Source organism: Trachurus japonicus, chromosome 19, assembly GCF_045865225.1.
Source record: "Trachurus japonicus isolate A0001 chromosome 19, Traja_1.0".
Classification (NCBI taxonomy): Eukaryota; Metazoa; Chordata; class Actinopteri; order Carangiformes; family Carangidae; genus Trachurus; species Trachurus japonicus.
The window spans coordinates 79,635-95,415 of NC_140925.1; the positions used below are offsets into that span (position 1 = coordinate 79,635).

The 15,781-nt window shown below is 42.7% G+C and overlaps 1 protein-coding gene across 1 annotated transcript; it reads left to right on the forward strand.

Moving 5' to 3' along the window:
* Positions 1 to 1,020: 1,020 nt before the first annotated feature.
* Positions 1,021 to 14,804, forward strand: tcerg1l (transcription elongation regulator 1 like). Its single transcript, XM_085762146.1, has 11 exons — positions 1,021 to 1,191; positions 1,297 to 1,365; positions 8,650 to 8,725; positions 8,833 to 8,899; positions 8,994 to 9,092; positions 10,125 to 10,279; positions 10,377 to 10,452; positions 12,344 to 12,419; positions 12,506 to 12,595; positions 12,710 to 12,828; positions 14,603 to 14,804. Exons 1-11 carry the CDS (start codon positions 1,021 to 1,023, stop codon positions 14,802 to 14,804), a joined length of 1,200 nt encoding a protein of 399 aa, XP_085618272.1.
* Positions 14,805 to 15,781: the final 977 nt, after the last annotated feature.

Below are 15,781 nucleotides of genomic sequence, written 5' to 3' on the forward strand. Positions count from 1 at the left end.
TTCTTCTTCATCTTTTTCCCTTTTGTTGCTTCATCAGCTGTTTCCTCTCAGGTGTCTGGGGAAGGGTTGTGTGTGTGTGTGTGTGTGTGTGTGTGTGTGTGTGTGTGTGTGTGTGTGTGTGTGTGTGTGTGTGTGTGTGTGTGTGTGTGAGAGATCCATCAGCAGTAATGAACTAATTGGAGGTTTTTACCCCGGAGACGTCGATGTACCGAACTGACTCTGTGTGTGTGTGTGTGTGTGTGTGTGTGTGTGTGTGTGTGTGTGCGGCTGTGTGTGTGTGTGTGCGGCTGTGTGTGTGTGTGTGTGTGTGTGTGTGCGGCTGTGTGTGTGTGTGTGTGTGTGTGTGCGGCTGTGTGTGTGTGTGTGTGTACGAGTCCCTGCATCGGGGAAACTTCTCAGATCGGCCATGAAAACCTCCGGGTGGAGCTTGAGGTTTCTCGGTGCTGATTGGTCACGACACCAAGAGAAAGCCCCGGAATGAGCGTCTTCACGGCGGGAAGAAGAGAGCTAAAGGGATAGTTCACCCAAGATTCAAATGTCCCTCATGATCTCCTCCCCCTCATGTGGACTAAGGGCTGGGAGAAGTTTCAGAGTCCTCCGTGGCTTCTCTGAGTTACAGGGGGTCTCGGCGTAGCAGTGCATGTCCATATGACGGTTGAGAACGGGGCTCACACCAGAAAACATCCAGATACCTCCATGCTGCTCGTCTGTAACGTCCCTCTGGTATTGAAGCCCCGACATGAGAAATTGTTCCTGTGTCGACAGAGGAAGAGCAGTGAACTGAGACACTGGGAGCTTCCGCTACAAACAAGCTTAAAATATAGACTTATTTAATTTTTTTCGGAACAATTTCTCATGTCGGGGCTTCAATAAAGAAGAAGGAACTCCTGCTGTGGAAACACACCTGTTGCTGTGGAAACACACCTGTTGCTGTGGAAACACACCTGTTGTCAAGTGTTGTAGTTTCTGCTACGACAAAACTACATTTGTTTTGTAAATGCTGAAGCGAGAGAGAACAATATGGCTTTCCCTCCTGGTCACGTGATAGGTGGAGCCGATGGCGAGGGGGCGTGGCTTCACACGCTGAGCGGCGAGGGGGCGTGGCCTCTTGTTCTGTCCAATCAGCAGCACAGACAAGCCTGGCTGCAGCCAATCAGGAGCCTGGAGAGGAGACGGTCTCCGCCCACACAGGTAACATATGTAAACAAGACTGTTGCCCTGGTAACTCACATCTGTAAACAAGACTCTGTTGCCCTGACAACCTTCTGACAGCTGGACTCTCTCTCTCTCCTCTAGTCCTGTGTATTCAGACCTCTCTCGTCCTCTCGGCTCTGCATCGACATCAGTCCTGTCTCACCTGTCCAGGTCAGTCTCAATTCACCTCAGTTCAGTTCAATTCAGTTCAATTCACCTCAGTTCAGTTCAATTCACCTCAGTTCAGTTCAATTCAGTTCAATTCACCTCAATTCAGTTCAATTCAGTTCAATTCACCTCAATTCAGTTCAATTCAATTCAGTTCACCTCAATTCAGTTCAATTCAGTTCAATCCAGTTCAATTCACCTCAATTCAGTTCAATTCAATTCAGTTCAGTTCAATTCAGTTCAATTCAATTCACCCGAATTCAGTTCAATTCAGTTCAATTCACCTCAATTCAGTTCAATTCAATTCACCTCAATTCAGTTCAATTCACCTCAATTCAGTTCAATTCAATTCAGTTCAATTCAGTTCAATTCACCTCAATTCAGTTCAATTCAATTCAATTCACCTCAATTCAATTCAGTTCAATTCACCCCAATTCAGTTCAATTCAATTCAATTCACCTCAGTTCAGTTCAATTCAGTTCAATTCACCTCAGTTCAGTTCACCTCAGTTCAGTTCAATTCAGTTCAATTCATCTCAATTCAGTTCAATTCAGTTCAATTCAGTTCAATTCACCTCAATTCAGTTCAATTCAATTCAGTTCACCTCAATTCAGTTCAATTCACCTCAATTCAGTTCAATCCAGTTCAATTCACCTCAATTCAGTTCAATTCAATTCAGTTCAGTTCAATTCAGTTCAATTCAATTCACCCGAATTCAGTTCAATTCAGTTCAATTCACCTCAATTCAGTTCAATTCAATTCAGTTCAATTCAGTTCAATTCACCTCAATTCAGTTCAATTCAATTCAATTCACCTCAATTCAATTCAGTTCAATTCAATTCAATTCACCTCAATTCAATTCAGTTCAGTTCAATTCAATTCACCCCAATTCAGTTCAATTCAATTCAATTCAGTTCAATTCAATTCAATTCAGTTCAATTCACCTCAATTCAGTTCAATTCAGTTCAATTCACCTCAGTTCAATTCAGTTCAATTCACCTCAATTCAGTTCAGTTCAATTCAGTTCAATTCACCTCAATTCAGTTCAATTCAGTTCAATTCACCTCAGTTCAATTCAGTTCAATTCACCTCAATTCAGTTCAGTTCAATTCAGTTCAATTCACCTCAATTCAGTTATATTCAGTTCAGTTGAGTTCAATTCAGTTTAATTCAGTTCAATTCACCTCAATTCAATTCAGTTCAGTTCAATTCACCTCAATTCAGTTCAATTCAATTCACCTCAATTCAGTTCACCTCAATTCAGTTCAATTCAGTTCAGTTCAATTCAATTCAATTCACCTCAATTCAATTCTGTTCAATTCAATTCAGTTCAGTTCAATTCAGTTCAATTCAATTCACCCGAATTCAGTTCAATTCAGTTCAATTCACCTAAATTCAGTTGAATTCAATTCACCTCAATTCAGTTCAATTCACCTCAATTCAGTTCACCTCAATTCAGTTCAATTCAGTTCAGTTCAATTCAATTCAATTCACCTCAATTCAATTCTGTTCAATTCAATTCAATTCACCCCAATTCAGTTCAATTCAATTCAATTCAGTTCAATTCAATTCAATTCAGTTCAATTCACCTCAATTCAGTTCAATTCAGTTCAATTCACCTCAGTTCAATTCAGTTCAATTCACCTCAATTCAGTTCAGTTCAATTCAATTCAATTCAGTTCAATTCAATTCAATTCAGTTCAATTCACCTCAATTCAGTTCAATTCAGTTCAATTCACCTCAGTTCAATTCAGTTCAATTCACCTCAATTCAGTTCAGTTCAATTCAATTCAATTCAGTTCAATTCACCTCAATTCAGTTCAATTCAGTTCAATTCACCTCAGTTCAATTCAGTTCAATTCACCTCAATTCAGTTCAGTTCAATTCAGTTCAATTCAGTTCAATTCAGTTCAATTCAGTTCAATTCAGTTCAATTCACCTCAATTCAATTCAGTTCAGTTCAATTCACCTCAATTCAGTTCAATTCAATTCACCTCAATTCAGTTCAGTTCAATTCACCTCAATTCAATTCAGTTCAGTTCAATTCAATTCAGTTCAATTCAGTTCAGTTCAGTTCAGTTCAGTTCAATTCAATTCAGTTCAATTCAGTTCAATTCAATTCACCTCAATTAAGTTCAATTGAATTTAGTTCAATTCACCTCAATTAAGTTCAATTCAATTTAGTTCAATTCACCTCAATTCAGTTCAATTCAATTCAGTTCAATTCAGTTCAGTTCAATTCACCTCAATTCAGTTCAATTCAATTCAACTCACCCCAATTCAGTTCAATTCAGTTCAATTCACCTCAATTCAGTTCAATTCAGTTCAGTTCAATTCAGTTCAATTCACCTCAATTCAGTTCAATTCAATTCAGTTCAATTCAGTTCAATTCAATTCAGTTCAATTCAGTTCAATTAAATTCAGTTCAATTCAATTCAGTTCAATTCAGTTCAATTCAGTTCAGTTCAATTCAATTCAATTCAATTCACCCCAATTCAGTTCAGTTCAATTCAATTCAGTTCAATTCACCTCAATTCAGTTCAATTCAATTCACCTCAATTCAGTTCAATTCACCTCAATTCAGTTCAATTCAATTCAGTTCAATTCAGTTCAATTCACCTCAATTCAGTTCAATTCAATTCAATTCACCTCAATTCAATTCAGTTCAATTCACCCCAATTCAGTTCAATTCAATTCAATTCACCTCAGTTCAGTTCAATTCAGTTCAATTCACCTCAGTTCAGTTCACCTCAGTTCAGTTCAATTCAGTTCAATTCATCTCAATTCAGTTCAATTCAGTTCAATTCAGTTCAATTCACCTCAATTCAGTTCAATTCAATTCAGTTCACCTCAATTCAGTTCAATCCAGTTCAATTCACCTCAATTCAGTTCAATTCAATTCAGTTCAGTTCAATTCAGTTCAATTCAATTCACCCGAATTCAGTTCAATTCAGTTCAATTCACCTCAATTCAGTTCAATTCAATTCAGTTCAATTCAGTTCAATTCACCTCAATTCAGTTCAATTCAATTCAATTCACCTCAATTCAATTCAGTTCAATTCAATTCAATTCACCTCAATTCAATTCAGTTCAGTTCAATTCAATTCACCCCAATTCAGTTCAATTCAATTCAATTCAGTTCAATTCAATTCAATTCAGTTCAATTCACCTCAATTCAGTTCAATTCAGTTCAATTCACCTCAGTTCAATTCAGTTCAATTCACCTCAATTCAGTTCAGTTCAATTCAGTTCAATTCACCTCAATTCAGTTCAATTCAGTTCAATTCACCTCAGTTCAATTCAGTTCAATTCACCTCAATTCAGTTCAGTTCAATTCAGTTCAATTCACCTCAATTCAGTTATATTCAGTTCAGTTGAGTTCAATTCAGTTCAATTCAATTCAATTCACCTCAATTCAATTCAGTTCAGTTCAATTCACCTAAATTCAGTTGAATTCAATTCACCTCAATTCAGTTCACCTCAATTCAGTTCAATTCAGTTCAGTTCAATTCAATTCAATTCACCTCAATTCAATTCTGTTCAATTCAATTCAGTTCAGTTCAATTCAGTTCAATTCAATTCACCCGAATTCAGTTCAATTCAGTTCAATTCACCTAAATTCAGTTGAATTCAATTCACCTCAATTCAGTTCAATTCACCTCAATTCAGTTCACCTCAATTCAGTTCAATTCAGTTCAGTTCAATTCAATTCAATTCACCTCAATTCAATTCTGTTCAATTCAATTCAATTCACCCCAATTCAGTTCAATTCAATTCAATTCAGTTCAATTCAATTCAATTCAGTTCAATTCACCTCAATTCAGTTCAATTCAGTTCAATTCACCTCAGTTCAATTCAGTTCAATTCACCTCAATTCAGTTCAGTTCAATTCAATTCAATTCAGTTCAATTCACCTCAATTCAGTTCAATTCAGTTCAATTCACCTCAGTTCAATTCAGTTCAATTCACCTCAATTCAGTTCAGTTCAATTCAATTCAGTTCAATTCAGTTCAATTCAGTTCAATTCAGTTCAATTCAGTTCAATTCACCTCAATTCAATTCAGTTCAGTTCAATTCACCTCAATTCAGTTCAATTCAATTCACCTCAATTCAGTTCAGTTCAATTCACCTCAATTCAATTCAGTTCAGTTCAATTCAGTTCAATTCAATTCAGTTCAATTCAGTTCAGTTCAGTTCAGTTCAATTCAATTCAGTTCAATTCAGTTCAATTCAATTCACCTCAATTAAGTTCAATTCACCTCAATTAAGTTCAATTCAATTTAGTTCAATTCACCTCAATTCAGTTCAGTTCAATTCACCTCAATTCAATTCAGTTCAGTTCAATTCAGTTCAATTCAATTCAGTTCAATTCAGTTCAGTTCAGTTCAGTTCAATTCAATTCAGTTCAATTCAGTTCAATTCAATTCACCTCAATTAAGTTCAATTCAATTTAGTTCAATTCACCTCAATTAAGTTCAATTCAATTTAGTTCAATTCACCTCAATTCAGTTCAATTCAATTCAGTTCAATTCAGTTCAGTTCAATTCACCTCAATTCAGTTCAATTCAATTCAACTCACCCCAATTCAGTTCAATTCAGTTCAATTCACCTCAATTCAGTTCAATTCAGTTCAGTTCAATTCAGTTCAATTCACCTCAATTCAGTTCAATTCAATTCAGTTCAATTCAGTTCAATTCAATTCAGTTCAATTCAGTTCAATTAAATTCAGTTCAATTCAATTCAGTTCAATTCAGTTCAATTCAGTTCAGTTCAATTCAATTCAATTCAATTCACCCCAATTCAGTTCAGTTCAATTCAATTCAGTTCAGTTCAATTCAGTTCAATTCAATTCACCCGAATTCAGTTCAATTCAGTTCAATTCACCTCAATTCAGTTCAATTCAATTCACCCCAATTCAGTTCAATTCACCTCAATTCAGTTCAATTCCATTCAGTTCAATTCAGTTCAGTTCAGTTCAATTCAATTCAATTCAGTTCAATTCAGTTCAATTCAATTCAGTTCAATTCACCTCAATTCAGTTCAGTTCAATTCACCTCAATTCAATTCAGTTCAATTCAATTCACCTCAATTAAGTTCAATTCAATTCAGTTCAATTCAGTTCAGTTCAATTCACCTCAATTCAGTTCAATTCAATTCAATTCACCCCAATTCAGTTCAATTCAGTTCAATTCACCTCAATTCAGTTCAATTCAGTTCAATTCACCTCAATTCAGTTCAATTCAGTTCAGTTCAATTCACCTCAATTCAGTTCAATTCAATTCAACTCACCCCAATTCAGTTCAATTAAATTCAGTTCAATTCAATTCAGTTCAATTCACCTCAATTCAGTTCAGTTCAATTCACCTCAATTCAATTCAGTTCAATTCAATTCACCTCAATTAAGTTCAATTCAGTTCAGTTCAATTCAGTTCAATTCAATTGAGTTCAGTTCAATTCAGTTCAATTCAATTCACCCGAATTCAGTTCAATTCAGTTCAATTCACCTCAATTCAGTTCAATTCAATTCACCCCAATTCAGTTCAATTCACCTCAATTCAGTTCAATTCCATTCAGTTCAATTCAATTCAGTTCAGTTCAATTCAATTTAATTCAGTTCAATTCAGTTCAATTAAATTCAGTTCAATTCAATTCAGTTCAATTCACCTCAATTCATTTCAGTTCAATTCACCTCAATTCAATTCAGTTCAATTCAATTCACCTCAATTAAGTTCAATTCAATTCAGTTCAATTCAGTTCAATTCAGTTCAGTTCAATTCACCTCAATTCAGTTCAATTCAATTCAATTCACCCCAATTCAGTTCAATTCAGTTCAATTCACCTCAATTCAGTTCAATTCAGTTCAATTCACCTCAATTCAGTTCAATTCAATTCAGTTCAATTCAGTTCAGTTCAATTCAATTCAATTCAGTTCAATTCAGTTCAATTCAATTCAATTCAGTTCAGTTCAATTCAATTCAATTCAATTCACCCCAATTCAGTTCAGTTCAGTTCAGTTCAATTCAGTTCAATTCAATTCACCCCAATTCAGTTCAATTCAGTTCAATTCAGTTCAATTCACCTCAATTCAGTTCAGTTCAGTTCAATTCATTTCAATTCAGTTCAGTTCTGTTCAATTCAGTACAATTCAACTCAAACAGCTTCATTGCCATGACAAACATTGTACATATTGCCAAAACAAGCGTTTGGAATTAAAAATAATAATCATCACAATAAAAGAAAACAACATCTACAGTAAAGTGTTGTGATTAAATAAATGTATAAACACTTTAAATACAAAGAACAAAACAACAAACAACAGATGTTTGTGTCTGTCCCTCGGTCTACGGCAGCAGAGACAGAGAAGCTGCTAGTTTATTGGTCTTTGGTTCTTCCCCCAACAGGATGGACAGTTTCTCCTCATCTGATCATTTAAAAAAAAAGCTCTTGTTATTGATTCAAATGTTGGAAAATATGTTTCTCTAATACTTATAGTATATTTTCCCCATGTGATGAGGAAGTGTAGTTGTGTTTCTGGTTGACTGAGGCCGCTGCTCTGTGGAGCTGAGGCTCCGTTCACTCAGTCTGGACTCAGTCACCGTGCTCAGATCATCTGCTGCCGTAGTAACTGAGCCAGATAGCACTGCACTCTGCTCTGTGTGTCTGTTGGTGTTTGCCAATAGGTGATGTAGTCTTGTTTAGTGATCTGATTGGGTCTGGTTGGTGAGGTGTTGTGTTTCTGGGCTGAGCCAGTAGGGGTCTGTGGTCTCAGCCTCAGGACCAGTCGGGTAAAGAGGTTTCTACTGCTCTGGGCCGTATTCACAAAGCCTTTTATCTTACCGCTAGGAGAGCTCCTAACTACCGCTAGGAGAGCTCCTAACTACTGCTAGGACTGCTCCTAACTACCGCTAGGACTGCTCCTAACTACCGCTAGGACTGCTCCTAACTACCGCTAGGACTGCTCCTAACTACTGCTAGGAGAGCTCCTAACTACCGCTAGGACTGCTCCTAACTACCGCTAGGACTGCTCCTAACTACTGCTAGGAGTCCTCACTCTGCTGCTCTGGTCTGGGCATTGCAGGGCTTGGTCACGTAGTTTTAGATGTGTCCAAAAGTTAATCGCTCTTTCTTTTGAATTTTGATTATTAGTGGGTATTTGCCTAATTCTGCCCTGCATGCATCGTTTGTGGCCTTCCTCTGGACATGCAGAAGGATGTTACACATACAGCGTCTCAACGTGTCTCTCTCTCTATTTAACTTCCTCTCTCTCTCTCTCTCTCTGTCCTTCAGGTGGAACGAGGTCATCCCTCCATCTTCACCTCCAGCTTCTCTTCTAGATTCACTTTAGTGACGGACTTCACTCACAGTAAGAGGCTCTCTCTGTCTCTCTGAGTCTTCTGGGCTTCACCTCGGTTTGTTTATGTGTGTGTGTGTGTGTGTGTGTGCGTGTGTGTGTGTGTGTGTGTGTGTCAGAGAAGCGAGGGACGAGAGGCGGAGCCTTGTTGCTGAGGAGAGAGAGACGATTGGACGACAACACACAGGTGAGTCCTGACCTTTGACCTTTGACCCTTTGACCCTTTGACCAGTCAGAGGTTCAGTCTGGCTGAAAGACGTGTGTGTGTGTGTGTGTGTGTGTGTGTGTGTGTTAAGGGAGGAACGGAGAACGAGGGAACAGAACGAGGAAGGAAAGACAAACGTCCAGTCGCCTCCAGCCCTGTCCCCGGGTCGCCATGGTAACTGCTGCACTGACATCATTATAATATTATTGTGATGTCATAAACCGGGCAGTAACTGGTGTTGTCAGTAATCAGATTACAATCAGATTACAACCAGATGTAAACGCACCCAAGACACTGAGGACGGACTGTGACCATGTGATCAGATCTCCATGGTAACCGTGGAGACGCAGGTTAACGCCAGGTTAGTCGCGTTGCTGCGATGCCTCTGATTGGTCGGAACGAGCCTCCGTGCTGTCGGCCCGGCAACGGGAAACATCAACAAACAACAACAGGAACTGAACCATAGATCTGTTTTACATCCGTGTCTTGAACTGAACAGAAGAATAAATATCCGTCAGCGGTTGCCATGCCGACCGTCGTTACACCGCGGACCCAAATCCAGTTTCCAACCGGCAATGTTTTGCAAGCGCCCCGTTGCTACGGCGTTGCTACGGCGTTGCTACGGCGTTGCTACGGCGTTGCTACGGCGTTGCTACGGCGTTGCTACGGCGCCGACCACAACGATTGTGACTGGTTGAAAGAATTCCAAACGGCCGGAGCGTTTTTTAGGCGGAGCAGCCAGACTAACAGCTGAAACATGGATGTTGCTACGGAGACGGTTCAGTCGTCGCTAAATTAAAATGTGTTGCACCAGTTTTACCAGGAATCAGGTTGAGCGAGTTACTACGAAGTGTTTACTAAATATTTACATCCTAGGGGCTGTGTAACTGTTACCTAGTTACCTGGTTACCTGGTTACCTAGTTACCTGGTTACCTGGTTACCTAGTTACCTGGTTACCTAGTTACCTGGTTACCTGGTTACCTAGTTACCTGGTTACCTGGTTACCTAGTTTGACGACACAGGATCAAAACCAACTGAAGGAAACAGCAACTATCTGATAACGGCTCGAATCCACCTGGAGACGAACATGACGACGTGTGTGTGTGTGTGTGTGTGTGTGTGTGTGTGTGTGTGTCTGTGTGTGTCTGTGTGTGTGTGTGTGTGTGTGTGTGTGTGTGTGTGTGTGTGTGTGTGTGTGTCTCCAGGTGTGTGGTGTGGACCGGAGACGATCAGGTTTTCTTCTTCAACCCGACGATGCACCTGTCTGTCTGGGAGAGACCGGGCGATCTGATTGGACGAGACATCAAACGCATCATCGAGGATCCGCCGCACAAGAGGAAGAAGACACACGGTCTCACCTGTCTGTCTCTCACCTGTCTGTCTCTCACCTGTCTGTCTCTCACCTGTCTGTCCTCTCACCTGTCTGTCCTCTCACCTGTCTGTCCTCTCTCTGACAGATGGGAGATGTCTGTCATCTGGTCTCCATCGTAACGATGACGATGATGAGCACGAACACAGCTCCAAGAAAAACAGGTGAGGTTAAAGGGATATTCCGGCATTAGTTTAAGCCATGGTCCAACATGGTCCAACGCACCGTAACACCGAGTTAGACCCCCCCCCCTGGAGAGATGAAGTCTGCTAACCGCTAGCTTCTCTAGTTGTAGCAACGTTAGCAATGACCGCACCATAACAAACAGCGCAGTATACGGATCCACTAGCCACCGATCAAAAAGCCACTTACAGCCACAAATAATGCTCAGAACAGCACCAAACGTCATCAACAGTACAAACAGGGTCCCATCCCATAATACGAGGCATCAAACATCTGTTAGCTTAGCCTGGTTTCTATTGAAAAGAGACGAAAACAACTCACCCACTCTGCTCCAGTTATACGCTATGCAGCAACTTTCCGTGTCCAGCACAGAGTCCAGGCACTGACAACACACGTCTGAGGCCGACTGGCAGCACAAACATCTGGTTTCAGCACAAACATCTGGTTTCAGCACAAACATCTGGTTTCAGCACAAACATCTGGTTTCAGTGGCCACCGACAGCACAAACATCTGGTTTCAGCACAAACATCTGGTTTCAGTGGCCACCGACAGCACAAACATCTGGTTTCAGCACAAACATCTGGTTTCAGCACAAACATCTGGTTTCAGTGGCCACCGACAGGCAGTGACCACCACACTGACCACTTAATTCCCCCATATCCTATCTGTGATGTCTGCTAGTTGTAGCCATGGTTACAGGTAGTCAGCTGTTGTAGCCATGGTTACAGGTAGTCAGCTGTTGTAGCCATGGTTACAGGTAGTCAGCAGGCGTGGAGGCGATTACCGAGTGAAGTAGAGTCCCGCAGCTCAAGGATGAATGTGTGTGTATTACTCCATATATACGTATAAACAAAGACAGGTGTGGCTCATTAGAAAACGCTCTGCTACACTAAATGGAATGGAGCCTTAATTAGTATCCTTGGTAACACCTGTATTTGTTTATACTCTCTGAAAAGGTCTATAATGCAGCCAAAGTTCCTATTTATCTTGCCTCTCAGTTTATAAAAGTTATTATCGAGTGTTCACAGAGTGTTCGCAATCAGGACGCCGTTCGTTGCCGGAAGAGACTGTCTAATTTAGTGAAGGAGACATCACGGACACGACTGGTTTCATTTCGATGGGCGCCACTATCAGTTTGAGACCGAGTTTACTGAAGACGAGCTGAAGGAAATGGAGGAGTAAAGTCAAAGAGGGGCAGCTCAAGTGGTCAGTGTGGTGGTCACTGTCTGTCGGTGGCCACTGAAACCAGATGTTTGTGCTGAAACCAGATGTCTGTGCTGAAACCAGATGTCTGTGCTGAAACCAGATGTTTGTGCTGAAACCAGATGTTTGTGCTGAAACCAGATGTCTGTGCTGAAACCAGATGTTTGTGCTGCCAGTCGGCCTCAGACGTGTGTTGTCAGTGCCTGGACTCTGTGCTGGACACAGAAAGTTGCTGCATAGCGTATAACTGGAGCAGAGTGGGTGAGTTGTTTTCGTCTCTTTTCAATAGAAACCAGGCAAAGCTAACAGATGATTTGATGCCTCGTATTATGGGATGGGACCCTGTTTGTACTGTTGATGACGTTTGGTGCTGTTCTGAGCATTATTTGTGGCTGTAAGTGGCTTTTTGATCGGTGGATAGTGGATCCGTATACTGCGCTGTTTGTTATGGTGCGGTCACTGCTAAAGTTGCTACAACTAGAGAAGCTAGCGGTTAGCAGACTTCATCTCTCGAGGGGGGGTCTAACTCGGTGTTACGGTGCGTTGGACCATGGATTAAACTTACGCCGGAATATCCCTTTAATTAAACCAATCAGAATGTGACCTGCTGATGACATCATCATGACGAGGCCGTGTCATTGGTCGGTGTTTTCTCTCTCTCTCTCCAGAGTGGAGGAGCCGATGTCTCTCGTCCCACTGGAGCGACGCATCACTCATTTCAGAGAGATGATGCTGGAGCGAGGGGTAACACACACACACACACACACACACACACACACACAACGTAATAAATATAACTTGTAATAAATTGATCGTCTCCATGACAACAGGTGTCGGCGTTCTCCACCTGGGAGAAGGAACTCCACAAGATGGTGTTCGACCCCCGATACCTGCTGCTGACCTCAGACCAGAGGAAACTGGTGAGTTCCTGTGGATTGATGTGTTTCACATGACATCACTGTTACCATGGTGACATCACTGTTACCTGTGTGATGTCACGGTGACATCACTGCTCCCTTGTTACCTGTGTGCAGGTGTTTGAGCAGTTTGTGAAGAGCCGAGTGAAGGACGAGAACAGAGAGAACAGGAGCAAACAGCAGAAAGCCAGAGAGGAGTTCAGACAGCTGCTGGAGGAGGCCAAGCTCTCCTGCAGGTACCACTCACTCACTCACTCACTCACTCACTCACTCACTCACTCACTCACTCACTCACTCACTCACTCACTCACTCACTCACTCACTCACTCACTCACTCACTCTTTCACTCACTCTTTGTTCACTTATTCATTCATTCGTTCATTCATTCATTTATTCAGAAAAAACTAAAATCTTCGCACATCTATTTCTTAGGCAGGTGCATCGGAGGCCGACAATTAAGTCCAAATTCGAAAAAGAAGAGTTCCCACACACATGGCCAACTTGCAGAATATATTATATTGCAACATTTTGGTGCTAGACCTTTTTCAAGCAAATGTACACATTTGCTTGAAAAAGGTAAGCTAACCGGACCCGTCTGTCCAAAACGCCATGGCCCAAGTTCGCACAGGACGCAAGTGGGACGCTGCTAAGGCCATCGACCAGGCTATTACCCGCCTAAAACATCGAGAGGTTGTCGGGCTACAGCAGCAAGGCAGGTCTGGCTTCGGATGGAGACCTGCACACAAGATGTGGTCTAAGGCTTCGAGCAAGGAAAGGAAAGACCTGGTGATCTCTGAAGTCGTCAAGATCGAAGAGGAGAGCTACAAAATCAAAGCCGTCAGCCAGCAACAACAAGGGAGATGGACGACGTGGGAGGCGGTCGTCGGCAGAACCATCACATGGGCCGATATGTGGAGGATGCCCCAAGCAAGGCTGAGCTTCACCATAAGGGCCACGTACGACTCTTCCCAGTCCCACAGAGGAGACATGCCAACTCTGCAGCTCTAGCAACCCAAGTCTGCAGCATATCCTCTCTGGGTGCAAGGAGGCGCTGATACAGGACCGGTACAGATGGCGCCATGACAAAGTGCTACGCAAGCTAGCCGAAATCCTGGAGGTACGCAGGCTAGAAGCCAACAACGCCAGCCCTCTAATGTCTCAGCAGCGGATCAAGTTTGTCCAGCAAGGAAGTGCAAGCCAGAGCAGCAGCGTAAAGCAGCGGTCCCTTCTTTCCCCCGGTGGTGAGTGGAACATGGGAGCTGACCTTGACCGGCAGCTAAAGTTCCTTCAGGTCATTACACCTACCACCCTCTGACCAGATGTTGTCCTTTGGTCCATCCCCACAAGGACAATCATCATGGCAGAACTGACAGTCCCTTAGGAGGAGGGATGGATGCTGCCTTTGAGAGGAAGAAAGAGAAGCACACTGATCTGGCAGCTGCATGTCAGCAAGCAGGGTGGAAGGCTACCGTTTTTCCAGCAGAAATCGGGTGGCGAGGCTTCGCTGGAACCTCCACCCAGCGGCTCATGGTGTCCCTGGGAATCACTGGATCCAAGCTGAGGAACGCTCTCAAGGATCTGGCAGAGGAGGCAGAGCAAGGGGGAAGCAACGAGCTGGACCCCCAAGTCGGTCCGGTATGCGGTCGGGTCCAAGTCGGTCCGTATGCGGTCGGGTCCAAGTCGGTCCGTATGCGGTCGGGTCCAAGTCGGTCCGGTATGCGGTCAGGCCCTCGGGGCTCATTCCACATCCGCAAACACAATAAAACAAGGACAGAGCGTGGGGAAGGATTCTCAAGCTGCAGGGAGACGTTCCTGACACTGCCCCACCCCACTGAGATGTTCCGGGATTAAAGGGGCGAAACTCATTCACTCATTCACTCATTCACTCATTCACTCATTCATTATTCATTAATTCATTCACTCATTCATTATTCATTAATTAATTCACTCATTCATTATTCATTCATTCACTTGTTCAGATGACATCATCATTGTCTCTGTCCTCTGCAGATCGACCTTTAAAGAGTTCTGTGCTCGTTGCCATGGAGACCAGAGGTTCAGCGCCCTGAACAGGAAGAAGGAGCGGGAAGCGCTCTTCAACCACCACATCACTTCCTTAAAGAGACGGGACAACAACAATCACAACACCAATCACAACAACACAATAAGAAGGAGCAGGAAGCGCTGTTCAACCATCACATCACTTCCTTAAAGAGACGATACAAGGAGAACAGAGTCTGGATCCGGAAGACCAGATGAAGACCAGATGAAGAACTGGACTAGACCTGGACCAGGACCTGGGCCTGGTGTGGATCTGGTTCTGATGTGGATCTGGTTCTGGTTCTGACTGGTTTGTCCTCTGCAGGTTCGTCGTCCTCTGCAGGTTCGTCGTCCTCTGCAGGTTCGTCGTCCTCTGCAGGATCTTCTGGTCTCTGTTGTGGACGGACGTAGACCTGCTGGACTGGACCAGAACTGGACCTGAGAAAGAATTAGCACAAAATACCTGTCTGTCTCTGTCTCTCTGTCTGTCTCTGTCTGTCCTCAGACTTTGTCCTCAGACTTTGTCCTTAGACTTTGTCCTCAGACTGTCTGTCCTCAGACTTTGTCCTCAGACTTTGTCCTCAGACTTTGTCCTCAGACTTTGTCCTCAGACTTTGTCCTCAGACTTTGTCCTCAGACTTTGTCCTCAGACTTTGTCCTCAGACTGTCTGTCCTCAGACTTTGTCCTCAGACTGTCTGTCCTCAGACTTTGTCCTCAGACTTTGTCCTCAGACTTTGTCCTCAGACTTTGTCCTTAGACTTTGTCCTCAGACTTTGTCCTCAGACTTTGTCCTCAGACTTTGTCCTCAGACTTTGTCCTCAGACCGTGTCCTCAGACTTTGTCCTCAGACTTTGTCCTCAGACTGTCTGTCCTCAGACTTTGTCCTCAGACTTTGTCCTCAGACTGTCTGTCCTCAGACTTTGTCCTCAGACTTTGTCCTCAGACTGTCTGTCCTCAGACTTTGTCCTCCTTAGACTTTGTCCTCAGACTTTGTCCTCAGACTTTGTCCTCAGACTTTGTCCTCAGACCGTGTCCTCAGACTTTGTCCTCAGACTTTGTCCTCAGACGGGGCGGTGTTTAGCTCAGTTGGTAGAGCACCCGCCCCATGTGTTGAGGCTGTAGTCCTCGCTGCAGGCGGCCCCGGTTCG

Bases quoted from the DNA above. Each gene is read 5' to 3' on its own strand.
- tcerg1l (XM_085762146.1), top strand. From the start codon at position 1,021: ATGGCTTTCCCTCCTGGTCACGTGATAGGTGGAGCCGATGGCGAGGGG. The intron at 1,366-8,649 runs GTCAGTCTCAAT...TCTGTCCTTCAG, and splicing joins GTCCTGTCTCACCTGTCCAG to GTGGAACGAGGTCATCCCTC. The intron at 12,420-12,505 runs GTAACACACACA...CCATGACAACAG, and splicing joins AGATGATGCTGGAGCGAGGG to GTGTCGGCGTTCTCCACCTG.